The sequence below is a fragment of the Neofelis nebulosa genome, chromosome 7, assembly GCF_028018385.1.
Source record: "Neofelis nebulosa isolate mNeoNeb1 chromosome 7, mNeoNeb1.pri, whole genome shotgun sequence".
Lineage (NCBI taxonomy): Eukaryota > Metazoa > Chordata > Mammalia > Carnivora > Felidae > Neofelis > Neofelis nebulosa.
The window spans coordinates 146,206,112-146,221,865 of NC_080788.1; the positions used below are offsets into that span (position 1 = coordinate 146,206,112).

Below are 15,754 nucleotides of genomic sequence, written 5' to 3' on the forward strand. Positions count from 1 at the left end.
TACAGATTTTAAAGACAGTGTGAAAAAAAGAATATGCAGTCTTAATCTTTTTATATTATGTGTTGAAATATTTGAGAATATATTGGGTTAAATAAAATATTAAAATTAATTTAACCTGTTGATATGTTTTTTAGCGTTTCTACTAGAAAATTGAAAAATACATAGACGATGGCACTTAGAGTACCTACTCTCTGATTTTCTCAGTGGGGCAGGGATTGCCTTTTGTTTTAGTTATTATTCCGCATGTTAGCTCTTCAGGTAGGTTAGGAGTACCTTGAAGGTTTGGCACCATACTTTATTTCATCACTCTGTAGTGCCTGGCACTTAATAGTTGCTTAGCTTATAGTTAACTGGTCAAAAGCTACTGAGTGAAATTTTTCTTTAGCCACAATTTATTTGTGCCTGTAGTCCTTTTGGGGATTAGACGAGTAAATGATTTTTCAGTCTATTATGATAGTTTATCTGTTACAGCAGTAATATTTTATTAAAAATGAAACCAGTTTCACCGAATTTGTGGATATGAACAGTAATAGTTTCCCATTTCTGTTGTTCATATTCTTAGAAACTTTTGTAAACTCAGCTGCAAAAAGTCACATTATCTTTTTTTTTTTTTTTAATGTTTATTTTTAAGAGAGACAAAGTGAGCGGGGGAGGGGCAAAGAGAGAGGAAGACACAGAATTCCAAGCAGGCTCAGGCTCTGAGCTGTCAGCACAGAGCCTGCCTCAGGGCTTGAACTCCTGCACCACAAGATCATGACCTGAGCCGAAGTCAGACGCTTAACCAACTGAGCCACCCAGGTGCCACCACGTTATCTTTATAGGTCAGTGTGAAGCCCTTGTCTTATTTATTCTTCTTAATCCCCATAGTTCATTCCCCATAGTTTGTTTAATATGCTGTAATGTGTGTACATGTATGTGCTCTTACAGAGTATACATTTGGCACCTCGTGTAAATACTGTATATATTTCATCTATGAGTCTAATCTGTTTTCTGACCACTACTTAGCAGTCTGTGGGATGGTGATCTATCTACCATACTCAACCTGTCTGCTCTTCAGGGTTAGACATTGCACTTCCTGCAGCCACAAAATACTACCATGAATGTCTTTATCCATGTCCCTTATGGAGCTGTGTAAGGCTTTCTTGGGGTAGCTAGGAGTGGACTTGCTCTGTCGCAGGAAATACAGATAGGGCCAGAACTTGTCCTTCTGGGTGGCTAAATCAGTCCACACTCCTGCCAGTAGTGCATAGTATCCCTGGTTCCTGCCAACATTTAGCATTATCCAGCTTTAAGTTTTTACCAGCCTGTTGGGTGTAATGTGATATCTCATTGTAAACTTGTATTTCTCTTTGATTTTTATTAGGTCTATATATACTTTGGCTTTTGGGGTGTTCTGTAATTGCTGTTTTTCCTTTGTCCATTTTTCTTTTGTGTTGTCTTTTCCTTGTTGATTCTTAGGTATTCTTGGTTTTCTAGATGTTAATCTGATGTAGGTTGTGGACATTGCACGTATCCTCTGTCATCTTTCTATAATGCCCTTCATTGAACAAATTGTTGATTTTGGTGTAACCAACATAAATGGTGCCTTGTGTTTGTGCTTTTGAAGTTTTACTTAAATACCTGGATCACAAGGATATTCTCTTATATTTCATTTGTTAACCTTGTATCATTTTACCTTTCACATGTAGGTTTTTAATCCCTGGAGACATAGCCTTTCTCTGGTAGGGATCTAGTTTTGTACACCCCCCCCCCCCCCCCCCCCCGGCTGATAAGGTGAACCGGTTTTCCCACTGCTGTCTACTCTGCAATCTATCCTTTCCCCTCTGGTTTATAGGGCCCCTTTCATTGTATCTTAAGGTTCCCATGTACTCATGTCATTTAGTTTTATATTCTGGTGCATAGGTCTGTTTTTCCGTTGTGCCCATACCCCTTAGGTTTTTCTGTTCTCTTTAATTACTATGGCTTCACAGTCAATGTTAATCTTCTTAATCTGTGTATCTATGTGTATATCTTATCTATTGAACTTTTTATTTGGAAATAATTTAAGACTTAAATAAAAATTGCCAAAGTGGTACAGGGTATACAGAGTATGCCTTTCACTCAGATTCCCCTAATGTTAACACCTTTATAACCATAGCTCAGTTATGAAAGCCAGAAAATTGATATTGGTCTGATACTGTTGATGGTGATGATGATGATGATGACGATGACGACGACGACAGAACTTGAATTTTCACCAGTTTTTCTCCAGGGTTCTTTTTTTCTTCTAGGATCTAATCAAAGATCCCACATTGCATTTAGTTATTGTGTCTCAGTCTTCTCCAATTTGTAATGGTTCCTCTGTCTTTGTCTTTTATGCGCTTGACAGTTTTGATGAGTACTTGTCAGTTATTTTGTGGAATATGTCTCAGTTTAAGTTTGTCAGATGTTTTTTCACAATTAATTAAGGTTATATATTTTTGGTAAGAATACCACACAAAAGATGTGTCTCTCTTAGTGTATGCTATTAAAAGGGTACATGAGGGGCGCCTGGGTGGCTCAGTTGGTTGAGCGTCCGACTTCGGCTAAGGTCATGATCTCACGGTCTGTGAGTTCGAGCCCCGCGTCGGGCTCTGTGCTGACAGCTCAGAGGCTGGAGCCTGCTTCGGATTCTGTGTCTCCCTGTGTCTCTGACCCTCCCCCATTCATGCTCTGTCTCTCCCTGTCTCAAAAATAAACAAACATTAAAAAAAAATTTAAAAAAAAAAGAGGGTACATTATATAGATATGTTTTGTTATGCTTGTGTTAACTAACTTAGATCACTTTTTGTTTCTGAGCCTTTTTCTTTTTTTTTTTTTAACTCTTTTTTTGAGGCTGACCTGGCAATCATTCATCCATGTAAACGTCAGAGTAAGATTAAAATTACTAGAAAATTAAAAAAATTTTTTTACTTGGGGCACCTGGGTGGCTCAGTCGGTTGAGCGACTGTCCGACTTTGGCTTAGGTCATGATCTCATGGTTTGTGGTTTCGAGCCCCGAGTCCAGCTTTGTGCTGACAGCAGAGCCTGCTTTGGATTCTCTGTCTCCCTCTCTCTCTGCCCCTCCTCTGCTTTCTCTCTCTCTCTCTCTCTCTCTCTCTCTCTCTCTCTCTCAAAATAAACATTTAAAAAAATGCTCAAGAACTACTGACTGGAAATTTTAATTGAAATTGCCTTGAACTTGTAGGTTAATTTGGGTAGAATTTATAGTATCTATCCATGAACATGGAATTTCCATTTATTTAAGTATCTTTTAGGTCTTTCATTAAAAATTTAAAGCTTTCTCCAAAGAGCTTCTATATATTCTTTTTGATTAAGTTAGTTTCTACCTGCTTTATAGTTTTTATTGATATGGTTATTTTTTTTGTTAAATTTTGTGGCAGGTTACTGCCAGTGTAGAGAAATGTGATAGGTTGATCTTGTATCTTGCCAGACTCTCATGAGTTCCAGTGGTATTTCTGATTCTGTTGGTTTGTAGTTAGATCATTATCATCTACAAACAGTTACAGTTTTATCTCTTTCCTTCTGATTCTCATATCTTACTTTTTTCTTTCCTTCAAGTATTGGCCATAACCTTTAGTATTATGTTAAATAATGGTAATGATAATAGACAACTTTGTCTTGTTTCTGATTTTCAAGAAATGATTCTAAAGTTTCTCCATTAGTGTAATATTTGCTGAAGGTTTTGGTCCATGATTTTTATCAAAGTAAAGAAGTTCTGCTCTGTTTCTTGTTTGCTAAGAGTTTTTTAAATCACAAATTGTTCAATCTTATGAAATATTTTTTTTTTTTGTAGTGAATGGAATAATCACCCTGCTGCTTTCAAAAGTGAAATTTGATTTTATGAATATCTCTAAAAGTACAAAATACGTGGGGGACAGCCCTTTATTGTCACAATTTAGCTTTGTAGATTTTTTTACATTTGAAAAACCTGCCCTTGTGTTAAGGAGGTGGTTTGTTATTTTAAGGATTAGAAAGGATGCGTGGGCATGTCTTGTGTTTTACAAAAGGGACCAAGGTTTATTTAGGAAGAGTCGAAACATGATGTAAAGTTTTTTTTTTTTTAAACTTTTAAACCTGATCCCGTCCCCCCTGCCCCACCCCAGCTGTATTGAGAAGTAATTGACATACATCACTGTATAAGTTTAAGGTATTGGTTTATGTCCATTGAGAAATGAGTACCACAATATGTTCAGCTAACATCCATCTTCTCGTATAGATAACAATAAGAAAAGAAAGAAGAAATTAATAAAGGAAAAAAATTTCTCATTGTGGTAAGAATTCTTAGGATTTACACTTTTTTTTTTTTTTTACGACTTTCCTATATATTATATAGCAGTGTTAGCAGTAGTAACCGTGATTTACGTTACATCCCTAGTACTTATTTACCTTATAACTGCAAGGTTGTCCCTTTTGACCATCTTCCCCCAGATCCCCCTTCCCTACTCATTTCTTCTGGTAACCATAATTCTCATCTCTTTTTCTATGAGTTTGGGTCTGTTTTCTTGTTTTTGTTTTGCTTTTGGATTCCACATGTGAGATCGTACAGGATTTGTCTTTCTCTGATTTATTTCACTTAGTATAATGCCTTCAAGATCTGTCCATGTTGTTAGAAATGGTAGGATTTCCTTGTGTGTGTGTGTTTTGTTTTTTTTTATGGCTGAATGATACTTTATACATACCACAATTCTTTATCCATTCGTCCATTCATGGACACTTAGGTTGTTTCCATGTCTTGGCTACTGTACATAAATGCTGCTGTGAACATGGGGTGCAGATAGTGTTTTTGTTATCTTCAGATATATACTCAGAAGTGGAATTGCAGCATCATATGGTAGTTCTGGTTTTAATTTTTTGAGGGTTGTCCATGCTGTTTTCCACAGTGGCTATACCAATTTACAGTCCCACCAACAGTACACAAGGGTTTCCTTTTCTCTACATCCATACTATTATTTGTCTTTTTGCTTATGGCTATGGCCACTATGACAGGAGTGAACTGATATCTCATTGTGGTTCTTATTTGCATTTCCCTAATGAGTAGTCATGTTCAGCATCTTTTCATGTACCTGTTGGCTTTTTGTATATCTTCTTTGGAGAAATCTCTATTCAAGTCTTTTGCCCATTTTTAATTAGGTTATTTGTTTTTTGCTATTGAGTTATATGAGTTCTTCATATGTTTTGGATATGAACTCCTTATCAAATATATAGTTTGCAAATATTTTACCATCCCATAGGTTATTTTTCACTTTATTTATGTTTTGTTTTGCTGTGCAGAAGCTTTTTATTTTGATGTAGTCTCACTTGTTCATTTTTTATTTTGTTGCTTGTGCCTTAGGTGTCATCCAAAAAATCATTACTGAGACCCATATCAAGGAGCTCTGTTCCTATGTTTTCTTCTAGGAGTTTCATGGTTTCAGGTCTTACATTTAAGTGCTTTTTAATGACTTTAATTTTTATTTGAGAGAGAGAGAGAGAGAGAGCGCCCACGTGTATGCCTGTGTGTGTGCAAACGGGAGGGGCAGAGAGAGAGGAGAGGGAGAGAGAATCTCAAGCAGGCTCCACGCCCAGCACTGAGCCCAATACAGGGCTCAATCCCAAGACTGTGAGATCATGACCCGAGCCGAAATCAACAAAGACACTTAACTGACTGAGCCACCCAAGCGCCCCTTTACATTTAAGTTTTTAATCCATTTCAAATTAGTTTTTGTGAGTGGTACAACATATGGATCCAGTTTCATTCTTTTACATATGAGTACCCAGTTATACTAGTATCTTTTATTGAAGAGATGGTCTTTTCTCCATTCAGTATTCTTGGCTCCTTTGTCAAATATTAGTTGACCTTATATGTTTGGGCTTATTTCTGGGCTCTCAATTATATTCTGGTCTATTTGTTTTTATGCCATTATCATACTGTTCATTATCATAGTATAGCTTTATAATATAGCTTGAAATCAGGAGGTGTGATACCTCCTGATTTGCTCTTTCTCAATATTTCTTTGACTGAGGTCTTTGTGGTTCCATATAAATTTTTTAGGAGCGTTTTTCCTACTTCTGTAAAAAAGGCTATTGGAATCTTGATAGAGATTGCATTGAATCTGTAGATGGCTATTAGTAGTTTTGACATTTTAACAATATTAATTCCAACCCGTGAACACAGGATACCTTTCCATTTATTTGTATTGTCTTCAATTTCTTTCATCAGTGTCTTCATAATTTTCAGCATAGAGAGCTTTCACCTTAATTTATTCCTAAGTATTTCATTCTTTTTGATGCTATTGTAAGTAGGATCAATTTCTTTTTCAGAAATCTCATTAGTGTATAGAAACACTACTGATTTTTTAAAATGTGTTTTTAAAGCTTATTTATTTATTTTGAGAGAGACAGAGCCAGCATGAATGGGGGAGGGACAGAGAGAGAGAGGGAGAGAGAGAATCCCAAGCAGGCTCTGCACTGTTAGCACAGAGCCTTATGTAGGTCTCAAACTCATGAAAACATGAGATCATGACATGAGCCAAAACCAAGAGTTGGATGCTTAACCAACTGAGCCACCCAGGTGCCCAGCACTACTGATCTTTTAATTTAATTTTTTTTATCTTGCAACTTCATTGAATTCATTGGTTAGATCTAACAGTTTTTCAGTTGAGTCTTTAGGGTTTTCTATATATAAAATCATGTTTGTTTTTTTTAAATGATTTTATTTTTTAAGTAATATCTCCTCCCAGCGTGGGGTTTGAACTTAAACTTACTCCCGATACCAAGAATCACATGCTCTGGGGCACCTGAGCGTCTCAGTGGGTTGAGCTTCTGACTTGATTTTGGCTCACGTCATGATCCCAGGGATATGGGATTGAGCCCGGCGTCTAGCTCTGTGCTGAGTGTGGAACCTGCTTGGGATTATCTCTCTCCCTCTGTGCCTCACACTTCAATCGTGTGTGTGTGTACTCTCTCTCTGTTGCTCTCAAAAAAAAGAAAAATTAATAAAAATAAAAGAGTCACACATTCTACTGACTGAGCTAACCAGGCACCTCTATAAAATCATGTCTTTTGCAAACAGGGACAATTTTACTTCTTTTCCAGTTCTGATACCTTTATTTTTTTTTCTTGCTTGATTGCTCCCACTAGGACTTCCAGTGTTATGTTCAATAGAAGTGGTAAGAATGGGCAACCATGTCTTTTTCTTGAACGTAATGGAAAAGCTTTTATCCTTTCACCATTGAGTATGATGTTAGCTGCGAGCTGCTCATATATGGACTTTTTATGTCAAGATATGTTCTTTCAGTGCCCAGTTTAACAGTTTTCATCATGAATGGATGTTGACTTTTGTCAGAAGTTGGATGCTTTTTCTGTGTGTATCAAGATGATTACATGATTATTTTCTTTAATTCCGTTAATGTGATATGTTACATTGGTTGATGTGGTGAACTATCCTTACATCCCAGAGATGGATCCCACTTGATCATGGTAAATGATCCTACGTGTGTGTGTGTGTGTGTGTGTGTGTGTGTGTGTATTTTTTAAATTAAATTTGTTTTTTTTTGAAAGAGAGACAGAAAACATGAGCAGGTGAGGGGCAAAGAGATTGGGGGGGAGAGAATCTTAAGCAGGCTCCATGCTCAGTGCTTGATCCCACTACAGTGATATCATGACCTGAGCCAAAATTAGGAGTTGGACACTTAACCAGTTGAGCCACCCAGGTGCCCTGGTAAATGATCCTTTTAACATGCTGCTGAATTCAGTTTGCTAGTATTGAGAATTGAGAATTTTTACATCCATATTCATCAGGGATATTGGCCTGTAGTTTTTTTTTTCTAATGGTGTTCTTTTCTGCTTACACCTGATTTCTTTTTTTTTTTTTTTTTTTTAATTTTTTTTAACGTTTATTTATTTTTGAGACAGAGAGAGACAGAGCATGAACGGGGGAGGGTCAGAGAGAGAGGGAGACACAGAATCTGAAACAGGCTCCAGGCTCTGAGCTGTCAGCACACAGCCCGACGCGGGGCTCGAACTCACGGACCGCGAGATCATGACCTGAGCCGAAGTCGGCCGCTTAACCGACTGAGCCACCCAGGCGCCCCATACACCTGATTTCTTAAGTAGGCTTCTCAAATTTAAGATTAGTGCTTTACCAGATAGATACAATGGTAAGCCCAGAGCCATATTTATCATGCTAAAAAAATTAAAATTAAAAAACTTTTTGGTGGGGGTGCCTGGGTGGCTCAGTTGGATAAGCATCTGACTTCCACTCAGGTCATGATCTCACGGTCTGTGAGTTCGAGCCCCGTGTCAGGTTCTGTGCTGACAGCTCAGAGCCTGAAGCCTGCTTCAGATTCTGTCTTTCTCCTCCCTCTCCCCTCTCCCCTCTCCCCGCCTCTCCCCCACTCATGTTCTGTCTCTGTCTCTTAAAAATGAATAAATGTTAAAAAAATAATAATTAAAAAAAAAACCTTTTTGATGTGTGTCTAAGGTATATTCTCATTTGTATCTTCTGGTTATATGATTTATATTCTATGGCTCTTAAATATGGATACATTTTTAAAGAACATAACAAAATGGAATGCATTCTCCATTCATTTTTCTTTTTCTTTCTTTTTTTTTTCCTTTTTCTTCCTTTTCCTTTTCCTATTCCTATTCCTTTTCCTATTCCTATTCCTATTCCTATTCCTATTCCTATTCCTGTTCCTGTTCCTGTTCCTGTTCCCTTTTCCTATTCCCTTTTCCTTTTGCTTTTGCTTTTGCTTTTGCTTTTCCTTTTCGCTTTCCTTTTCCCTTTCCTTTTCCGAGAGAATCCCAAGCAGGCTCTGTGCTCAGTGCTGAGCTGACATATGGCTCAATCCCAAGAAACTGGGATCCTGACCCAAGTCGAAATAATCAGAGACTTAACTGACTGAGCCACCAAGTCACTCCTCCATTCATTTTTCTTATTGCTTTTTACATTAGTGTTGATACAGCTCTGTAACAGTAGTGCTTTGACTGAAAGTAATAAACTCTAACATAATGGCTTAACCAAATAGGGGTTTGCTTTTCTCACAAAAGAAACATACATAGTTTCTAGCTTTGGTTCAGCAGTATAATATTGAAGTTGGTGGTTTTTATTTATTTTAAATATATATATATTTTAATACTTTTTTTTAATGTTTATTTATTTGGGGGGGGGACGGGGGTGGGGGGAGAATCCCAGCAGACTCTGCACTGTCCGTGCAAAGCCCAGCACGGGGCTTGTAATCCTAAAGACCGTAAGATCATGACCTGAGCTGAAATCAAGAGTCTGAGCCACCCAGGCGCCCCAGATTTTATTTATTTTTGGGAGAGATTGAGAGAGCAGGGAGGGGCAGATAGGGGGACAGAGGATCCCAAGCGGGCTATACTCTGACAGCAGCAAGCTGATGGAACGCTCAAACTTCCCAACCTCTATCTAGATCATGACCTGAGCCAAAGTTGGATGCTCAACTGACTGAGCCACCTAAGCACCCCAGAGCTGGTGGTTTTTAAAAATACTATTTTCTTGGGGTGCCTGGGTGGCTCAGGCAGTTAAGCTTCCAACTCTTGATCTCAGGATGGTGAGTTCAAGCCTCACGTTGGGCTCTGTGCTGCGTGTGAAGCCTACTTAAAATAAAAACAAAAAATTTTCTTTCGTGTTTGAGACCTTTTGGCTGCAAGATAACTTATACATCTGCAGTTATGGTTGCATTGAAGGAAAGAGAAAGAAGGGACTGTACTAGTGTATCTGTGCCCCTTTGCGAGAAACAAAAAGTTTTCCCAGAACTGCCCCTGTCCTGCCCCCCACCGGTATGTTTTCATTAATGAGCACCGGCCAGAACCGAGATGCTCAACTGAATGAGCCACCCAGGTGCCCCTAGCTACAGACACGTTTGAGAAAACAATTATTTAGTTGGTCTTGTTGCCTCATCAAATACCCAGCCAGCTTCTCTTGGTAATGAAGAAGGGAGAAATGGATATTGAGTATATAACTATAATGTTTGCCCCATTCTCTAATATATTACCTGGAAATTTAAATTTTCTGCAGTAAAGGTTTTAGTTTGCAAATGGATGCTTTATAAATTTGTTAATAATCTCCTGTCTTTGGTTTGCTTCTGGTTATTTTCAGTAGCAGTGTACATATTCTAATTTTCTGGTGGATGAAGTGGTATCAGCTTAACTCCATGGGAGAGAGAAGGTTCAGGGCTCCTTTAATCTTTAAGACTTGAATTTAACAGCTTAGAGTACCTGTTAACATGCTTAGTGCTGCCACAAAATGTAATGTGAATACTGAAGAATTCTATAACATTTTTCCTTTTTTACCCTTGGGTTGTTTACTGGCTCCATAGGGAGGAAAAAAAAAAACCCCTTATGCATGAAATAATTGGCTAATAGTAAAGAATTCAGAATTATTTGGTTAATTGTTTAGTATAGCACATTGAGTGGTATAAGATTAGAAACTTTTTTCTTTTTTTCTTAATTTTTTTTTTTTTTTTAGTTTATTTATTGAGAGAGAGAGAGTAGGAGAGGGACAGAGAGAGAAGGAGAGAGAGAGAATCCCAAGCAGGCTCCATGGTGTCAGCACAAAGCCTGACGCAGGGCCTGAACTCATTAACTGAGCTCATGACCTGAGCTGAAACCAAGAGTCGGATGCTTAACTGACTGAGCCACCCAGGCTCCCCTAGAAACAGTTTTTCTTTAGGGCCATTGATAGAAGCATGGGATGAATAAAATGAAAGAAAACCAAGTAGAAGCTCTAGTAACTATTACAGGGTCGTATCAACACTAACATAAGAAGCAGTAAGAAAAATAAATGGGGAATGCATTCCATTTTATGTTATACATACTAGCTCTTGAAAATGTGTCCATATGTAAGAACCATATAATTTATTATATGACCAAGACACAAATTAGAATATACCTTAGACACACATACACCCCCCAAAAATAACCTTTAATTTTTTTAACATAGTTAAATATGGTTCCAGGTTTGCTTTTCTATCTTTCTGGTAAAGCACAAACCTGAAATTTGAGACGCCTACTTAAGAAATCGGGTTTAACTAGAAAAAGACACTACTAGAAAACTATATGCCAGTATATCCCTGATAAATAATTTGTGTCTGTTTTGAGAGAAATTTTTTTAAGTTAAATACATTAGATTTCCCCCCAAAATTTTTATTTAAATTCTAGCTAGTTAACATATAGTATAATGCTGGTTTCAGGAGTAGAATTTAGTGATTCATCATTTACATATAACACCCAGTGCTCATCACAAGTGCCCTCCTTAATACCCATCACCCATTTAGCCCATCCACTACCCACCTTCCTCCATCAACCCTCAGTTTGTTTGCTGTATTGTTAAAAGTCTCTTATGGCTTGCTTTTCTCCCTTTTCCCCCCCCTTCCTATATATTCATCTGTTTTGTTTCCTAAATCTCACATGAGTGAAATCACATGAGCCCGATGTGGAGCTCGTGAGTTCATGACCTGAGCGGAAGTTGGAGGCTCAACCTACTGAGCCACCCAGGCGCCTCAGGATTTCATTCTTTTTGATGGCCGAGTTAGATTGATTGATTGATTGATTGATTGATTGATTGATTTTAATTTTTTTAACGTTTATTTATTTTTGAGAGAGAGAGAGAGAGAGACAGAGCACGTGCATGGGAGGGGCAGAGAGAGAAGGAGACAGAATCTGAAGCAGGCTTCAGGCTCTGAGCTGTCAGCATAGAGCCCGATGGAGGGCTCAAACTCAAACTGTGAGGTCATGACATGAGCCGAAGTTGGAGGCTTAACCGACTGAGCCACCCATGCACCCCAGATTTATTTTTTAAAGATTTTATTTTTAAGTAATCTCTACGCAATTTGGGGCTCAAACTCACAACCTTGAGATCAAGAGTAGTGTGCTCTTCCCACTGAGCTAGCCGGGCACCCCCCCTAGATTTTTTAATTTAAGGACTTTATGTAAGGAAACACCAAACTAAATATACTTAGTTTAACCCTATTGTAGTTTAACAAATTACAGTTTAACAGATATTTCAAATTTACAGATACTACAATTTAAATATACTGAAGTTTAGTGTACTTTACTAAATATACTAAGTTTAACCCTATTGTAATTTAACAAATTACAATTTAACAGATATTACAAATTTAACAGATATTTAAATCTGTTGTATGAGTTTATAATCTAACAGGGAAATGCAGGTTTCTTTTGGCTTTGTATTGATTGTTTATTTGCATAAGTGTATTAGTTTAGGTTGCGTTATGCTGTAGTAACGTACACAATCAAAATCTTAGTGGTTTAACACAGTAAAAACCCTTGTTTAAACAGTTTGCCTGAGGGCTTGTTGGCTCTATGAAGATTGATCTCCCTGTCCAGGATAATTTGGCCCTGAGGGCTTCTGTCTTTGGGCAATGCTTAGGATTCAGGAGAGCAAAAGATGGCTGAAGTCAAGCACTGACAGATAATGCTTTTGCATGGGAATGACATGTCATTTTCATTTGTATGTCATTGGCTAAACTTAGGGACATGGCTGGGCCAACTCTGAGGGAAGAGGGTCTGAGTTCCTCTGTGAAATCAGTGGGATCCTCCACAAACTCAGAAGCAAAAGAGCTAATATGGTGGCTAATAGTATTGTCCACAACAAAGTAGCATAATATAGATAGATACAAAGTACCCCTGGAACCCAAAGGAGAAGAAAAAGAAACTGATTAGATGCAAGAAAAGTCACAGGAGGCTTCATAAAGATGGTGACAAATGATCCAAACATAAGGGGATGAGTAGGAATCTTAGGTTTGAAGAGAAGAAAGGGCATTCAAATTGAGGGACTAGAACCATCCTGGAGAAGAGTGGATGATATAGCCAGAAAGGAGGAATGGATTAGATCACACAAGGCCTTGAATTCATTTAGCATTCATTCAGCAACAATGTATTGCACAGCTACTCTGTGTCAGTCACTGCTCCCAAGTTCTAGGAATATCTGATAATGAACAAAACAGACAAAATTCCTTGTCCTCCTGAAGGTTACATCTGGTTGATGCTAAGAAATTACTCTTTAATTATAAGTAGATTGGGGAGTAAGAGTAACATAAGCAAAGGTACAAACTTTGGATGCCTATGAATCTTGAGATTCTTTTAATATTCCTATTTTATGTGTAATAGAAGACAGTTGACTTGGATGTAAGTTAATGTTTTCTCCATTTAACTGTGTCTCACACTAGAAAACTTAATGTATGAAAAGCTGAATTTACAAAACATGTAAATTAGAAAATACACTTACATTACACAAGCTTTTTTAAACCATATTGTGGCTAGTACAGTTTTAGTGACTGTATTTTTGTTGTGTAAATAGTAAAACCACTTGATACATACCTCACTCGGCGGGACAGGATTTTGTTTTATATACTGCTGTGTTCCAGTTCCTAAATTATATTCTCTTTGGATTTCTCACTAAGTAGTGATGTGGCAGTGAATAAATCACAAAAGTATCCTCATCTGGTGAAGGATCATATGTGCTGGTGCATTTAATAGCTATGGAAAAGTTACATTCTTTATGATTATAAGGCAGCCTTGTTACTCCTATTTTATGTTACAACCACATACAAAAAATATCTCATTTCCTTCTGAACACCCACTTCAACCCTTGATGGTATTTTTCTTCTCGGCATTTGCTTGTTTTCCTCATAAATTTATATCGTGGGCAAATTCCTTTAAAGTGCTAGATACGTTAGGATTAAAATTAAAGCAGTGGTGGTTTGTTTCTTCAACTAGGGGCTCTTAAAACTTGGCAGGTACCATGTGTTCTCTCATTTCCTTATTTTTATGTATGTTATATTATAGCACACGTCACATGGAGATGGGCGGCAAGAAGTTACCTCTCGCACTGGGCGCTCTGGAGCTCGGTGTAGAAACTCTATAGCTTCCTGTGCAGATGAACAACCTCACATCGGAAACTACAGACTGTTGAAAACAATCGGCAAGGGGAATTTTGCAAAAGTGAAATTGGCAAGACACATCCTTACAGGAAGAGAGGTAAATATTAAGTTTAATTTCTGTTATGATACTTGCTTTGTTCAGTTCCATGTGAGAGAGGAAGAGAATGTATATATTACTTGAGCTAATTTCTGAGCTAATTAAATATTGTTTTTAAGAACAAGAAACTTACATACTAATTTTCTGGGAGTTCCTTTGCTTTCTCATGTCTTTAAATGTAGTATTACATTGAGTGTTCGAATTGGCTTTTGCCAAAGTGGGTAGTGTTTTGTTCTAAGAACTGCCACCAGATTAATATTCTTTCTGCCACCAGAATAAAAATTGTTTGGAACTTAATGTATAAGCTCACAATACTTGGAAATCATGAGTGTTGTCTGTTTTTATAGATTTTTTTGCCCAAGAAGTTTCTTCATTTCACCGAAGAAACTTTTCTCATAGCCTAGGTTTGATTGGCTGTTGTACAGGAAGGCATATGCTTTCCTAACTTTTGTGATGATTGGCTTTCTGCTCAACTGCATTCTGTATTTATCAAAAATACACCTGTTAAAACTCCTGAATTGACTCCCTCCACATGTTCCACATGTGCAATACAGAACCTGTTTTGCTTCTTTGACTTCTTGCATTTAGGTCTCTATGCCTGCTATTTCCTCTGCCTGAAATGCACTTCACACTTTTGTGTAGCAACCACTTCTTCTGGGAAGGAGTCATTGATGGACTCCCTTTTCCCAGGTATGGGACTCAGGTTAAAATTCCTGATACTTCCCCTCAGATAGCACAGTTTACATTTATGGGAACTGCTTATTTACCCATCTTCCCTCTCTGGTCTGTAGGGCAGATAGCCGTACTTAACAGTGTTTGGCACATAGTAGGTGCTTAGTAAATATATGTTGAATGATTGTAATGATACTTCATTATTTTATTTATTTATTTATTTTTAATGTTTGTTTATTTTTGAGAGAGAGAGACAGAATGTGAGCGGGGGAGGGGCAGAGAGAGAGGGAGACACAGAATCCGAAGAAGCGGGCTTCAGGCTCTGAGCTGTCAGCAGAGAGCCCGATGTGGGGCTGGAGCTCATGAACCATGAGATAATGACCTGAGCTGAAGTTGGACGCTTAACCGACTGAGCCACCCAGGTGCCCCTGTAATGATACTTTTGAAGGAAGCTTTTTTTTTTTTTTTTTTTTTTTTAATTTTTTATTTTTGGGACAGAGAGAGACAGAGCATGAATGGGGGAGGGGCAGAGAGAGAGGGAGACACAGAATCGGAAACAGGCTCCAGGCTCCGAGCCATCAGCCCGGAGCCTGACGCGGGGCTCGAACTCACGGACCGCGAGATCGTGACCTGGCTGAAGTCGGACGCTTAACCGACTGCGCCACCCAGGCGCCCCTGAAGGAAGCTTTTTAAAGAAATGCTTTCCCTGTACCAGAGCCTCCTGATAGATATGCCATGACAGCATTACTGACGTGTCATGGCATTGATGCCCTCAGCCCACCATGCCCGGGGCTGCTGGAGCAGGGCCAGGGGGCAGTCATTCGTCTGGAAGCAGCCTCTGCTGCAGTGTGCCCTCCGGATATTCCCGTTTTCCATGTGTGCTGGGAGCTGAAGAAGGCTGGAAGCCCAGGTCCACACTAACTGTAATATTAAGTACAGACTTGAACCAAAAGTTTGCCTGTTCACGTTCCATCTCAACTTGGTGACAAATCCATGGTCAGTACTCCTTGTTATGAATATCCCTGGGCTGCTTTTCGAGTCCATGAACAGCATGAGT

At 38.3% G+C, this 15,754-nt stretch overlaps 1 protein-coding gene across 12 annotated transcripts in view; it reads left to right on the top strand.

The window, feature by feature from the left end:
• Window positions 1–15,754, top strand: part of MARK3 (microtubule affinity regulating kinase 3) — a 113,906-nt gene that overhangs the window by 9,490 nt on the left and 88,662 nt on the right. For 9 of the 12 annotated variants that reach the window (XM_058740373.1, XM_058740375.1, XM_058740374.1 and 6 more), the window contains exon 2: window positions 13,834–14,025. The exons of 1 other annotated variant lie outside the window; for it this stretch is intronic. In XM_058740373.1, coding sequence (XP_058596356.1) covers window positions 13,834–14,025 — 192 coding nt within the window. Of the gene's footprint in view, window positions 1–635; window positions 822–13,833; window positions 14,026–15,754 lie in introns of those variants that run through there. 2 more of the 12 variants (XM_058740383.1, XM_058740385.1) reach the window with 1 other exon arrangement.